The 16,125-nt window shown below is 42.9% G+C and overlaps 1 protein-coding gene across 2 annotated transcripts in view; it reads left to right on the top strand.

Annotated features, from left to right (window-relative positions):
- arnt2 (aryl-hydrocarbon receptor nuclear translocator 2) overlaps nt 1–16,125 on the top strand; it is a 136,450-nt gene that overhangs the window by 81,877 nt on the left and 38,448 nt on the right. For both annotated transcript variants that reach the window (XM_080729881.1, XM_080729880.1), the window contains exons 11-12: nt 2,557–2,631; nt 11,904–12,055. In XM_080729881.1, coding sequence (XP_080586007.1) covers nt 2,557–2,631; nt 11,904–12,055 — 227 coding nt within the window. The remainder of the gene's footprint in view (nt 1–2,556; nt 2,632–11,903; nt 12,056–16,125) is intronic.

The following is a 16,125-nucleotide window of genomic DNA, read 5'->3' as shown; positions in this document are numbered from 1 at the left end:
ATGATATTTTCCCAAGCTGTATCATGATACACAATTTTATCACGATTCTTTTTCATGTTGGTTTTTATGGTTATTTTTCAAGTTACCTGACAAAAACTAGACTCTCTGGGTTCCTTTTGGGAGGTCTAAATTGAACTTTACAAGTATGTAACTCTGACAGTATACAAATTAAACCAAATGGACCCTTACGGATCCATTTGGTTTCATTTGTATACTGTCAGAGTTAAGTGGAGACTTTGACATTTTAAAGTTTGAGAACTACTGATTTAGACCAAAATGCAGGTTTAAATTGAATTCTGCAATGCATTTCTGTATTAACGATTAAACAGGATTTTTTTACAAGGCTCCCTCAATTGTATCACGATATATACAATACCTCTGAAAAGGCATATCGTGGAGACATTGTATCGTCTCAACGATAGTTATCACCATATCGCCCACCCCTATTCACAGTACTAGATTCTCACACATGCAGTTACTAAGAAAAAGGCTTTGCATACAAGTATCTATATAGACACAGATCCCACCCAGGATGATTCAGTTGAATCTTTCAATATTGATTTTACATATTGAACTTCTTCATTGGCTTTGTCTTGGCATCTTTACGTAGAGGAAGCAAGCGCGACTCCATTTCTCTTCTCTTCTGAACAATTTTACCGGGTGCACGGTCGGGAACGTAACTTTAACCCATTTAGAATGGGTACACATTATTGTGTATCATTATTTTATGGTTTAACTATTGAAAAATAGCAGATATACAAGCTCACAGCGCGGCACTGAGTGCCGCGCTGCGAGCTTGTAGATCTGCTATTTTTGAAAAATCGTGAAAATTAGAATTTTGACCCGATTCTAGAAGTGTCTTTTGAATCCTAAGATTTTTTGAAAAAGCCTATGTTTCTATGTCAGCAATCTGGCCAGCCATCGTCAAAGAAAAGGTCCTTTTCACTTAACTGGAGCTCAGTTAGTCTGTTCTTGAGAGACTACCATGTAAGTGGTTCTCAAACCTTTTCATGTGAAGGACCCCCAAAATGATATGTATTTGGCCACGGACCCGCATCTCAAAATATTTAGTTCCAGGGACCACCCAGAAGCAAAATTTGAGTTACAAACGTTCGCTTAAAAAATACATTATATTCAAAGATTTGCACACATTTTCACGACTTTTTTCAAAAATAGCAGATAGTGCCGCGCTGCGAGCTTGTAGATCTGCTATTTTTTTTATAGTTAAAGCATCCACTAATCTTAGGCCTAAATGGGTTAAACAAGAGAATACCAGCACTCGCGGATCTGTCAGATTCAAGGCACTTTTATTGAAGTATATATAAGTTGGCGTGGCACGCCGCAGAGCAAACAACGTACGCGTTTCGGCGTAAAGCCAGCGTTGTATCTTTGTCTTGGCATAGCATAGCCATTAAACTTCCCACTGCCATTGACCTCAAAAAGTGAACGTTTCACCCGTTCAAAGTATGAAGAGATACCATAAAGAGTGAGTAAATCATTCTATGTTTCATGGTCCAGGTATTTCAGAGCCAATTTGTGTTTGCCAAAAACAGATCGGAATCAGAATTTGTGTTATTGCCAGGTATGTTTGCACATACAGTGCAAGGAATTTGTCTCTGTGGGATTGGTGCATTATGCTGAAAGCAACAAATAGAAACGTGTTTTCATTTCAGTCAAGTGGATGACTGAAAGGATAAAAATATAGTTTGCCCTCCTGGCCCCCAAGTTGTGGAATAAACTCCCTGGCGCACTTAGAACAACGGACTCGCTAGCTTTCGCCGTGGACTGAAGACTCACCTTTTCAGACTCCACCTAAACCCTTAGCACTACTGGAAAAATCAATGGCCATACATGAAGCTAGTTAGCATTTGTTTTTAGGTTTTTTTTTGAAAACTTTTTTTCTTTACGAATTATATTGTTTTTTTCTAGATAGATATTCATTTGCATTTGTTATATTGCTGTTGATGTACTGACATATAATCTTGTTTATTATTGTGATGTTTTTATCTGCTTATTGTAAGTCGCTTTGGATTAAGCGTCTGCTAAATGCCTAAACTGTAAACTGTATAGAATGCAAAAGAAAACCAGAAACACACAATATGCAATATGGAGTACAATATGCTATAGAGTAGAGTCAGTAGATTATAAAGGCTGGTATAGCAACATGGGGAGATAAATAATATGAATAATACGTATTGCACATTATTAGTACCACGTACATTCCACAATGCACTTGTATGAATCAATCATAGCAGCATATCGTCGTTGTCGGGTGAAAACCTTGTATGGTCCAAAACGTTCCGTTTTTCATTTATAATTTTTAAAATGATTTAAACTAGTGAAAACAGCCGATCTACAAGCACACAACGCCTCGCACCGCGAGGCGTTGTGTGCTTGTAGATCAGCTGTTTTCACTACTTTTGTGCGACGGCCTTGTATGATGAAGCAGGGCTTTACTTTGCGAAAACTTTGGAGATACGAGGTTTCCACCCGACAACAACGATATACTGTCCATTCCCGTCCATGTTGAACTGACAGTCTTGTCCTCTTGTGTAGGATCTGTTGGGGAAAGACATCCTGGAGTTCTGCCATCCAGAAGATCAGAGCCACCTGAGAGAGAGCTTTCAGCAGGTAACTACAGGACTGTACTGTTGTAACAGTGCCTCCTATAGCAGAGAGGACAGTCAATGACATGTTCTACGGTGTGAACAGGACTGGTTAGGCCAGGGGCACTTAACAAAAATGTTTAATTAATCACTTAAAGGAGTAGTTCACCACTTTTCAACCTGTCTTCATATAATAGGTCCTCACTAATGTTCATGATAAAATATCACAATTTTTTCCTACTCAGTCCAAGTCTCCTAGGAGAGCTGTGGGATGTTCAGAATCCATCGTCTTGTGACATCATCATTTCCCCCCCAAAAAAAAATTATCAATATTTTTGAAAAAAATATTTAGATTTTTATTATCGCGAGAACAATGGCTTCCACTTTAAAATTGCAACTATTCAGGAATAGAAAGCCTGCAGTTTCTATAAGCTGGATTGGCAATCGATGATGTCACAAGACGATGGGTTTCTGACCTGCCCACAGCCCTCCTGAGTAAAAAAAAAAAAGCTATTTTTGAGTGAGGACCAATTATATGAACATAGGTTGAAAAGTGGTGGAGTGCCCCTTTAAGTGATTAAAGGACAACTTTAGTTTTTTACAACAAGGGTTCATATTTTAGATTGTAATTAAAGAATATAAAAGATGAGTGTTAAAATTATTTCATTTACTTCTTTCTATTGCAGACCTGCCAACCTGTACGCATTTTGCGTATTGAGCACGCATTTTAGGTCTCTGTACGCAGGTACGCAAACTCCTCTAACGGCTACGCATTTTTGGTTCGGGGGATGGTAACCGATGGTAACACATAACACATTCTGCGTTGTGTTGTGTCTCAAAGTGAGGCCAACATGTTTGCTCCATGCCGTGTAGTTCTCCCAGGCACCACATGAATGGTGTGTGAATGGGGTGCATGGCGCTGCGGAGCACTAGAACGGAAGCGATGCTCATTTTGTCGGTAGAAGAAGAATTTAACCGAATGGCCGCGGACGGAGTTTGTTTTGTTTTGGTCATAGACGAGTTATAAGAAGAAGGTTTTGGTTTAGTTTCAGCATGCACACATCTCACAGCGACGCGTTATCGCTCGGATTTCACATAGCGGCGATATTAATCAGATTAATTTATAAAGAAGATACTACGGAGAATGGCCGTGGTGTGCTGCCAACGAGTCTTAACAGGTAGGCTAATAGTAAACTTTTAAAACCCTCCTCTGAGGTGAATTCACATGTCATAGCAGCCACGAGGGTGAGAATTGGTGAAATCTCGTACTATGCCTAACCTAAACCTATCTTGCGACACTAGTGAAACAAAACAACGAGCGGCTGCGGTCCGCCTGGAGCTGTGGTGTTGTGTATGAAGCCCGTGTTGTAATTCGTCATACGACGGTGTTGCAGCGAGCAACCAGTCAAAACGTGTGACCCAGGGCTTAGTACAATGAACTGAAGCATACATTGGCCATGATTGGATAACATACTGGGCTGCCTGTTCCACTTTATCTCTAAATGAGTATGAATGAATGAATTAGGCCCATGTGTATTGTCAAACACATTAACAGTGTACAAATTATTTATCACCTTTGAATAAATGAAGACATTAATGGTCTATCAACAATGAGTAGCCTGCAGCCTATATGAATGAATATACAGACTAGGCTGTATGTGATATATACACAATGTAGGCCTATATATCAATTAATGAATGCAATAGAAACCTACATGAGTTGAATACCTTCAATTTCATGCAAATCATGCACAGAAATATGGTTTTATTTAGGCTGCTCAATTAGCAAAGACACAGGTTTATGTAAATAGCCTACAATGAAAAGCTATTTTGCAATTTGAATAACAGGATTATATTGATGTATGTTCATTCCTGAAGTCACTGGTGACTGTTTTGCGAGTCTATTGTTAACTAACTCTGAGCAAGTGCAGTTAGTATATTTTATTAAAGATTTGTCAACAATATTGCCAAAGCAACATTACTGTATTGCCTGGTAATGCTAGCCTACTTTTTCTCCAGACCAAATGGCATTTTTATTTAAAAGGTTGTTCTAACATCTTGCCTCCTCCTATTAGTGTAAGTCAAGACATGCAATGTGCTACATTTCTGGTGTGAAATTTTGTTAACATAACTGTAAAGGTCCCACCCAAAAAGGTGCATGGAACCCCCCAAAATATACGCTGTTTTGTGCGGGAAAACAACAAAAATTGCACCGCGGGCGCTGCGGGTGCCGCGCGGGCACTTCGTGCCCGCGCATGAGTACTCAAAAAAATTTGCCAGGGTTGGCAGGTCTGCTATTGTTTTAGAGATTCTTATTTCAGTGTTTTGGGGCATGCGTACAAGTGGATAAATATGTCATTTTATACAGAATAAGCCCATTCCCAAGATACAATGCAACCTTTCATGGTTGGATATGACCTATGTTACTGTAAATAGCAATAAAGAAACAGCTGGCTTATTGTGTCTAAAAAGACATATGTAGCCACTTATACGAATGCCCCCATGTGTACGCATGCCCCACATTTTAGCACGGTAAACGCGATTAAACAATAGAACGAAGCAAATGAAAACATTTTAACGCTCACTTTTTCTTTTCTCTAATTACAATCTAAAATATGAACCCTTGTTTTAAAAAAACAAAGTTGTCCTTTAAATAGGGCTTCAAAAATAGTGAAAATAAAACAAGCTCACAATATATCACATTGTAAGTTTTGTTATATATCTTTGGGTATAGTCTTTTTCTTTCTTTTTGAGCGGTGGTTACACCGTCTCCTATACGTGGCCGTGTGTGTATGCGTGTGTGTGTGCGTGTGTGTCTGTATGTAGCCTGCAGGCTTGCAGTACCTTTTATGACCACACATGTTAAGGGAGGGGCGCTGTTGTTCAGGCCAGGCCAGACCAGGCACACACACACACGCACACACACACACACACACACACACACACACACACACACACACACACACAGGGGGGAAGGGGGGGGGGGGGGGGGGGGGTAAACCACCGCTCAGTTCACACGGGTGTGATTTTTTTAACTAAATTTGTATTTTGTCACATACGCACTCAACATTTTACATCATTTTCATCATCATATTACAGTCCATTTCAATCCTCCGTGGTGTCATTCTTTCGGGTCGTGTATTCAGTCCATTTCTCCCATTTTTCAAGAAACAACTCTTCCTGTATCCTGAGTCTATGTGTAAATCTCTCCATTACATAAATTTCCTCCACAATGCACAGCCACTCACAAGTTGGGGAGTCACTTCTGGGTATAGTCTTTTCTAAGTACCCAAAGACTTGCGACCCATAAAAAAACAGGCCAGGTCGTGGTGGACCCATGTTTGGGAAACACTGGGGTTGGAGACAAATGACATCTGCTGCAGGTTAGGAGTGAAGGGCGCAGAACAGGGCTCGGGCTCGGCTAGATCTCAACCCGTTCCTCGTGACAAGTCGAGACAAGAGTGGAGGTGGCGAGCGAGGAGGAGGTTACGACCCAGCGGCATTTGGACATGGATGGATCCGTCATGTGGAACACAGTGTCTGGGTGTTTTCTTTTATTGTTCCCATGCGGTTCAGTAGCCGTCTGTCACTCCCAAACCAAGAGCAGCACGGCAGGGTGAGAGTTCACTGACACGGGGGGATTTGTCATCCATCGGTATATATCATGTTGCCTGGCTCTGCTGTACTCGTACGGTACGGTACATGACTACCTGGCTCCTATCCAGTGCACGCACACACACAGGGACGTGCTGGCCATTGGGAAAAGCGGGACAACTCCCGAACGGGTGGTTCATTCCCGGCCATTAGGAAAAAAATACAAATAAAATGTCGGCCTTCGTTCCATTTTGGGGGCTGGGCGGCCAACAAAGTAAATCCTCACTGTCGGGCAGAAACCTCGTATCTCCAAGTTTCAAATTTGTACATTTTTTTCGCAAAGCAAAGCCCTGCTTCATCATACAAGGCCGTCGCACAAAAGTAGTGAAAACAGCAGATCTACAAGCACACAAGGCCTCGCACTGCGAGGTGTTGTGTGCTTGTAGATCGGCTGTCTTCACTAGTTTAAATCATTTTTTAAATGATAAATACAAAACAAACGGTTTTGGACATACAAGGTTTCCACCCGACAATGACGAAATATAACTCATGTAATTGGCCCACTGGCTTGTCACTTGTCATGATCTGAAATGGCAAATCTTTGAGTAGCAGCAGCGCTACAGAGAGAGATCTCTCTCTATAGCGCGCAATGAGGGCCTCTCCAACACTTTTTTCCCGGGCTGAATCAGGGGCCCAGCACGTCCCTGCACACACACGCACACACACACGCAGGCTCAGAAATACAAGTTATGCAGAAAAAACGCACGCACACACAATTACCGCTCGAGCGTGTCGAACAAGTCATTTGTATCCAACGTTGGACGTTGCGTTATGCCATCCACTTGACTGAGTGGAAGACAAGTCGTTCTCAGAGGGGGGAGATAAGACGGATTGGCTGACTGACTGACGGAGCCTGCTGTTAGAAGATGTGTGCAAGCAGAGAGCACGGAGGCCCAGGCAGCAGGCTAGAAGTCATTTAGTCTCGTCAGTCACAGATGGAGTGACAGAGACGAGTCCTCTCTGGCTGCAATACGTGTTGGTACAGGGCAGGGACGTCACAAGGGGGTAGGAAAGTGGGACTGAGTTACTAGGGCCCAAGGTGGAGGGGGCCCTAGTAACTTTAGCTATTTGAAAAATAGCAGATATACAAGCTCACAGCGCGGCATCGTAGATCTGCTATTTTTTGAAAAGTCGTGAAAATGTGTGCAAATCTTTGAATATGTTTTTTTTTTTAAGCGAACGTTTGTAACTAAAATTTTGCTTCCGGCGGGGGGGGGGGGGGGGGGGTCCCTGGAACTAAATATTTTGAGATGGGTGTCCGTGGCCAAATAAATATCATTTTGGGAGCCTTCACACGAAAAGGTTTGAGAACCACTGACATAGTAGTCTCTCAAGAACAGACTAACTGAGCTCCAGTTAAGTGAAAAGAACCTTTTCTTTGACGATGGCTAGCCAGATTGCTGAACATAGAAACATGGATTTTTCCAAAAACCTTAGAAGGATTCAAGAGACACTTATAGAATCGGGTCAAAATTCAAATTTTCAGGATTTTTCAAAAATAGCAGATCTACAAGCTCGCAGTGCGCTGTGAGCTTGTATATCTGAATATGTATTTTTTTAAGCAAACATTTTGTAACTCAAATTTGTGGGGGGGGGGGGGTCCCTGGAACTAAATATTTTGAGATGGGTCCCTGGAACTAAATATTTTGAGATGGGGGTCCGTGGCCAAATTCGTATCATTTTGGGGGTCCTTCACATGAAAAAGTTTGAGCATCACTGACATGGAAACATGGGTTTCTTGCACACATTTTCACAATTTTTCAAAAAATAGCAGATCTACAAGCTCGCAGCGCGGCACTCGGTGCCGCGCTGTGAGCTTGTATATCTGCTATTTTTCAATAGTTAACATTCATGGGGGGGCCCGCAGTGAATCCTTGTACCCAGGGCCCAGAATTTGGTGTGACGCCCCTGGGTACAGGGCTTTGGGTTTGGCCGTCTGCCACCAGTGTGATCGACTCTTACTCGTCGTACAGGTGCCGCGGCGTTGTGAAACGCTCGTAGCGCCGTCGAGCGATGAAATGAGTTTTTGTCTCTCTCTCTGACAAACACTCCTCCAGTTAATCTATTTCATATGTTCCCAGGCTTCTAATAATACAGCGCGGCAAACCCTGCTCCACGGTAAACACGGTGATAGATAGAGCTGAGGCGTACATTCCATATCTGGTTTCTCCCTCTCTCTTCATGCTTACCGTATTCATTTGCATCCCTCTCTTTATCTCTGCACCACTCATATTGAAGGTTGTTGACAGTAGTATTATAGTGTTATTGGAATAATTGGTTGGAGGAGATAGCGGCCGTCCACATCCGGCCTGTGATTCCCTCCACTCGTACAGAGCATCACAGCATATTGCTTCCGGCTCTTCAGGTCATAATTCGGAGCTACACTGGCCAATAGGGACGTGCTCTTGCAAGTTGGATGTTAGGGCTATGTGGTGACATCAGCTGTAGCCTCGCGTAGCCAGGCTTACTCATCTGCGAAGAGAAAAGCCTTGCTCCAGCCGGTCTCTCAAATAAGCAAGCAACAGATGCACAGGGGGTGGATCTACAGCGCCAGCATACACAGAATACACTGCCGAGCCTACTGAGACATCTTGGGCCCAGTCAGCGAAATATTGGCAACCCCAGTGACGTGTCTGTCCAGCTTTCTCAACATCAGAATAGCACAGTGCTCAGGTCTTCCATCATTAGTTTTGGTTCAAGCTTGACTCAGGGAGGAGGACGCCCCTGCTGTGCAGAGCCCCCCTCGGCACTTTGGTTTTTAACATCACGTCCTGGGTTTTTCAAAACACTTCTTTTTGAGCCAGCCGCTCCAACAACTACTGTATATGTGTGCGTATGTCCAGTGATGTCATTACGTGCGCATCCCGCATCAAAAACTCATTCAAGTCACCCAGGGACTCATTCATGTCATGGTCCTGGGGTCCCGGGGATGCGCCTCCATTGGAGTCCATGTTAAAATTATTTTCCACAGACACCACCATTGTTCATGGGTGAAAGCGTCCTACTTTACCCTACGTTAACACAAATAAAATCCACATAGAAAGTCTTAAACAGGCGATAGAAACGTCAATGTTTTGATTCCACCGACGTCCAACGCCATTTTGCGCGCGTAAACTTTATATTGAGGACTCATAAAACTTTTCTGGGACCCATTTAAATGACCACCTGTGGGTCCCGGGACCCATTACATTGAAAACCTAGTAACATCACTGTATGTCTATCCATTATGTCCACGTGAGCAGCCCTGAAGTGTTTGAGGTGGTACGGTGTACTATGTCATGGTATAGGCTAAGACATTTTCGAGTGGTGCCTCAGCGCTCCAATGCTTGACCAAGTGTGTCTCTATGTCTCTATCTATGTTTGTAGCGTGGCCTCAATGGCCGCAATACCACTGGGTGACCTACTTCCAAGTGGCGCTGTTGAGCAGCCTTCAAGCGGCACTGTTGAGCAGCCTAAAGGGCCATTCACACTGAGCACTATAACTATAACAAGTGACCACCAAAGGCACCGCTCACTTCACACTGGTGTGATTTTAGATAGCTGACATTTTTAATTGCAATTAGCTCTGTGTACAGTATGTGAGAGAAGACGGGAGTTCTTGTGAATCAAAGAGAACATGAGTGGTGCACACCTTAGCACACGTGTGTGTTTATACAATGATTAAGTATAAATGAGTTATAAATCCTTCAGTCTCTGGAAGGAAGCTATTACTTTCCTCCACTCTCCCTGTCCCAGGGGCGTCAATTGGGTATGGCAGGGGTATGCAACCGCCATACCCTGGGTCCAGGGGGGAGAAAATTTAACAAAATGGTCACTTTAACAAGGTATTATAATTATATTCTCCACACTTGTATTCTCCCCATCTTGACAAAATGGTATATTCCCAGGTTCCGCAGGTCAGCTGCAATGCATTATTGTTAATTGTGGCACGTTTACTAACATGCCAAGGTTAGCTGCATTTGAACAACTGTTTCAGGCTGCCATATCCAGCCCAAGAAACCGTAGAAACGGGGGGAAAATGTTAATTTACTTCTTAAAATAAATGTATCATGCTTCGCGCGCGTGCAAGACACCAGTCATGTTGCCATACCTTAGCTTTTTCTGAACTGACGCCACTGCCCTGTCCTCCACAATCTGTATTCTTTGCTTTCTGCAACAACAGAGAGAGAGAGAGAGAGAAAAGCACACAGCTCTATAGCTGTGGCGATCGGCTGCTGAGTCCTCCCCTCGCCAGGTTATTTCAAACTCATTTCAGATCCATTTCATTTTGGAAAGGCAAGTGGTGCTTTCATTACACAGACTGACAGCTGACTGAGCGATAGGCTTGGAATAGGCACAGGGCATGTGTAAAGGCATGAGAATATGGGAATGCACAGAGAATGCACAATGCAACGCACCTGACAGCCCCACTAGCTTCTAGAACATGCACATGCGCGCGTGGACAGGACACACACACACACACACACACACACACACACACACACACACACACACACTTACACTTCAAACAGCAGGTAATAATGTGCCTTAAAGACGAGCGCCCGCCCCAAAAATAACACGGTGGTTCGGTGGATGGTTTCCGAAACGGAATCGGTGCAATTAGCTCTGTGTTTCTCAGCCATCATTCTTCACTTCAGCAGAGCAGAAATTGTGATGTCTTCATCTGTCAAAAAACTTTTTACTGTAGTGGTGATAATTACATGACTGAATTGCATTAAGGTTGTGGTAATTTTTTTATTTTATAATTTCTTTTTAACAAATCATTTCCAGTGACAGGCAGATGATTTCAAGATTAATTGTCAAGGAAAATGATGGTAATGCATGATAAAGGCCCATTCCCACTGGGCCAGATAACAGATAAAAAAATCTCTTTCTCCAGATATTTTTCCATTCAAAGTGGATGGTAGATACAGATAAAAAAAAAATATCTACCACAGATATTTGCCACAGATACTTTTATCTGTGGCAGCTATTCTTTTTTTATCTGTATCTACCATCCACTTTGAATGGAGAAATATCTGGAGAAAGAGATTTTTTTATCTGTTATCTGGCCCAGTGGGAATGGGCCTTTACACTTGACAAACAAAAATGACAGAAGTGACCATCACGTTTTCGTAATCCGTCTCTACTTCTTTCTCGTTTCCTTTTTTTCCCTGTGTAAGCCTTAAAATTGATTTCTAGACTACTTCTATTCATACTGTATGTCATTCACTGCGTTTTTCATTATCGTCAACTGCCATAAAATTGGCAGTTCTGGGACCTGCATTCTGTTTGCTTATAAAGGCAATGCAATTTCATCTTGTGTTATGAATTGATATGAATCTGATATGACGTCTGATGAAAAACATATTGGTGGTGAAAGTACATCTCTATGACAACTGATGTTGGAGGGTAACTGCTCTGCTCTTGCTCTCCTGTGTAGAGGAGGTGTGCATTACTGTTCCACCAAAGTGTAAGGTTGTTAATTGCTTTCTCTCTTCTTTTCTCTTTCTCTATCTCGCCTTCCTCACCACCGCCTCCCTTTTCATTCTTTTCCCGCTCTCAACCTCCCTCTTTCAACCTCCCCCTTGTCGTCTTGTCTCTCCCATACGCTTTCCTCCTCTCTCTCGCGTGCGTGCCTCTCTCTCTCTCTCTCGTGTGCAGGTGGTGAAGTTGAAGGGTCAGGTTCTGTCAGTGATGTATCGGTTCCGTATGAAGAACAGGGAGTGGATGTTGATAAGAACGAGCAGTTTCACCTTCCAGAACCCGTACTCCGATGAGATCGAGTACATCATCTGTACCAACACTAACGTCAAGTATGTATGCCCATTGCCCATACACGCACGCAACCACACACCAGTGTTGTTTTTGACAGCAAATTTAGATTTTGTTTTAGTCATAGTCTTTTGAATAAAATGTCATTTAGTCTTAGTCATAATTTAGTCACCTGAAAGGTTTTAGTTTTGGTCTAATTTTAGTTGATTAAATATCATACCATTTTTTGCGACTAAATCTACAGTTGATTTAGTCAACTAAAATGCATTTTGGCAAGCCTTGATGGCATCATAATGACTGACTTTTACACTTGGTTGTGTGCTGAAAATAGCAGATCTCTTGTTGATCTTCTATTTTCAGCACACAACACCTGAGCAACCAAACATAAAATGACTCTCTTCTCCACTAGTCCCTCACACACACACACACACACACACACACATACATGCACTAATAGCACCTTGTTGGCCAATCAATTCTTTAGTCTTGCACTGGTTTGACCCTCCAAATGCCAGCTGTGCGGTGAATGTTAACCTCCACCTCTGCTGGCATAATATTTACTCGCTACACACTGGACGCAATGTCACACCCAACACAGGATAATATTTGCCTACTTTTATTGATTTGCGTCTTGTTAACAAGGTGTTAAGCGAGAGGCGGTGGAAAGGTGCCAATTTCCCCCCAGCTCATAATCCCTGTAAGACTGACCTGCTGCTGCTTGTTTGCTTTTTTGGTCCCCGCGGCGCCCCGTACCTGCTGGTTCATGCATGGACCTCAGGCACATTTTATGGATGTCAAAGTCAAATACACAGAGGGCCAAAAAACAAAATTTGCTACAAGTCGAGGACCGGACTGGTTCAATGTTTATTTAAAACTCACAATGTGTCTGTCACGGATCGCGGGAATGCGTTGTAAGCATGCAGAGTTTATTTATTTTGATGGGGAGATTACTTTCTTCTCATTGAACTGTACAGCGTTGCTTGTGTTGCTCTGCTTCGACGTGACAATGTGGAGGACGGCACGAGTCACGGCCGCATACGCAACACATGAAAGCGCTGTTTTACATCCTCCATTCTAAATCCAAATTTCCCTTTTTGGTTTGTGATTGGTTGGCTTCAGCTGTCTGTCTAAGGAAAGCATGAAATGTGGTGTGGTTGGCTGCGGCCTTATCTGTACATTTAGCATGTTGCGTTACGCTGTTTTGCGTGCGGCTGTGACCTGCGGGCCGGTTCCAATAGTAATTAAATATCATCCCGGGGGCCATAGATAATTCATTCGCGGGCCGGATCTGGCCCCCGGGCCTTGACTTTGACATAATGTGAGTAGAACATCTCCCTGCACTGGGACACCTCAACTACAGTAAACATAACTCCGGTTTACAAATCTCAATCATTCATTACACATAAAAAAAAGGAATACATGAGTCCTTAACCTTAACTTATCCACGCTAGCCCTATTTGGTACTTTGTTTCACGATGGTGTGCGTGGAAATGGCCAATCTACTGCGAGCTCACAACACTTCGCATCGCGACTTGGGGATCGTCATGTGTGTGTTGCCCCAAAACAAACACAAGGTAGCCGGGGACCCAGTCACCAAAATGGGAGGGGACCGGTGATTTTCTGCCGTACTTTTTATTTCTGTTTTATCTATTAGTTTGGTCATTAAGGTCCACAGAATGAGATGCCTGCTCTGCTATGGCCATTTGTATATTCACTGTCCCATTGACTCCACTAGAAATATTTAAAAAAAGAAAAAAAGTCTGTTTTAAGTAGCTTGTGAGGGGTCAAACTAGGGGTTCTTCATAATTCTGAATCCATTGCAAGCATTTGTTTTGTATGAAAAACATTCCTTGGGCTAGATTTCGGCCCCCCAAAACTGGGAAAAGTGATGAGTCATCACTTTTTTTCCCACTTTTCACAGTTTTGGGCTGCCGAAGGTTAGCCCAAGGAATGTTTTTCATTCAAAACAAATGCTTGCAATGGATTCAGAATCATGAAGAACCCCTAGTTTGACCCCTAACAAGCTACTTAAAACAGACATTTTTTCTTTTTTTTTATATTTCTAGTGGAGTCAATGGGACAGTGAATATACAAATGACCATAACCTTTTTTCGCGATGTTTCCGGCAGAGCAGGCCTCTCATTCTGTGGACCTTAATGACCAAACTAATAGATGAAACAGAAATAAAAAGTACGGCAGAAAATCACAGGTCCTACCCTATTCCTTGAGCTTTTGGGCTTGTGGGTCCCCGGCTAAGGCACAAGAAACGTAACATTCTGGAAGAAAGGGAGCTGCACTGTGCCTCAAACCAGGCTACAGCAGGTCCGGTACATCACAGGAACTGGACACTGCAGCAATAAAGTGGGAACTGGAACAACCGGCACAATTTAAGGCTTTTATTAAAGGTGCAAGTAGATGGAATGACACTGTTTCCATGTCAGGGTGGCACATCTTCGTCAGGTCATTTCAACCTGAGGGCCTCAGTTTGACATGACCTGAATAAGATACTGACGTGGAAAAGTCATTCTATCTACTTGCACCAACCCATTTAGGCCTAGAATTGTTGAATGCTTTAACCAGTGAAAAATAGCAGATATACAAGCTCACAGCGCGGCACCGCACTGCAAGCTTGTAGATCTGCTATTTTTAGAAAAATCGTGAAAGTTAGAATTTTTGACCCGATTCTATAAGTGTCTTTTGAATCCTTCTAAGATTTTTTTGAGAAACCTATGTTTCTATGTCAGCAATCTGGCTATAGCCATCGTCAAAGAAAAGGTCCTTTTCACTTAACTGGAGCTCAGTTAGTCTGTTCTTGAGAGACTATTATGTCAGTTGTTCTCAAACCTTTTCGTGTGAAGGACCCCCAAAATTATATTTGTTTGGCCACGGACGGCCTTCTCAAAATATTTAGTTCCAGGGACCCCCCAGAAGCAAAATTTGAGTTACAAACGTTCGCTTTAAAATACATATTCAAAGATTTGCACACATTTTCACGACTTTTTCAAAAATAGCAGATCTACAAGCTCGCAGCGCGGCACCAAGCTTGTATATCTGCTATTTTTCACTGGTTAAAGCATTCAATAATTCTAGGCCTAAATGGGTTAATAAAAGGTTTAAGTTGCTCCAGTGCCTTCCTTCTTTATTGCCACACACAACATTCTGCCTGCATTCAGTGGATGTGTGTTTTGCCATACATAAAAAACGCCACCATGGACCAAGCACATCAAAACCACTATTCATTATTATCTCTGCCAGGCCAGACAGTCGGAGATTATGTTTTCGACATTGTCTGTCTGTCTGCATATCTGTTTGTCCGTTCGTCCGTCTGTCTGTGAATAGCTAATCTCAGCCAGAAATTGGCCGATCGGCATGAAACTTTGAGCACACACTCCTAGTAGGCCACGGACAACTCTCCTCCCCAAATGTTTCAAATCAGCCTCATGGTGGCACTGTAACGGGTCGCTTCCAGGGGCATAGTTCCGCCGATTTCAAATGACTCCAATACGGAACTAAAACTTCCTATGATTGGCCGCTAGTTGCGCTGTTTTCCCCCCCGGCCGATCGTAAAAAGAATTGTTCTCCATTGGACCCCATTCATTTTCCCCTTTCGTTTTCTAACCTTAATTAACCTTTTCATAAATACTTTATGGTTCCTATCGCTAGTTGAAAATTGCCTTTCAACCACCATGATATGCGTTTTGTGAAAATACGGTCCCATTTATGTTAAAATTGATGATAAAGTTGCGGGGGGCGTGGCCAACTAAACTGATACCAGCCGGCTGTGTTCTTCTTTGTGTGCTGTATTTCGTGAGGCTCATTCTCCCATGTATCCCTGCGGTTGCACGTGACCGTTGGCAGCCAATAGCATCCTCTGGTGCCTTTACAATCTATGATGGCAACACCCATGTCAAGGACCCATATTGTGTCATTTGCGCTGCATAGAAACCAATGGCTTCGCTTTGTCCATATCTTTTATACAGTCTATGGTCGCTTCACGTATTGCTGACCCTGGGTAGCCAACCCGTCATGGCAGAGATCTGTGCTCAGAGGAATGCAGTGTGTTGGCTTAACCCTGGTTTTTGACATTATCAAAACGAAGCGGATAAAAGCG

Source organism: Nannobrachium achirus (genome assembly GCF_963921795.1).
Source record: "Nannobrachium achirus genome assembly, chromosome: 7".
Classification (NCBI taxonomy): domain Eukaryota; kingdom Metazoa; phylum Chordata; class Actinopteri; order Myctophiformes; family Myctophidae; genus Nannobrachium; species Nannobrachium achirus.
This window is presented reverse-complemented; position numbering and strand designations above follow the sequence as displayed.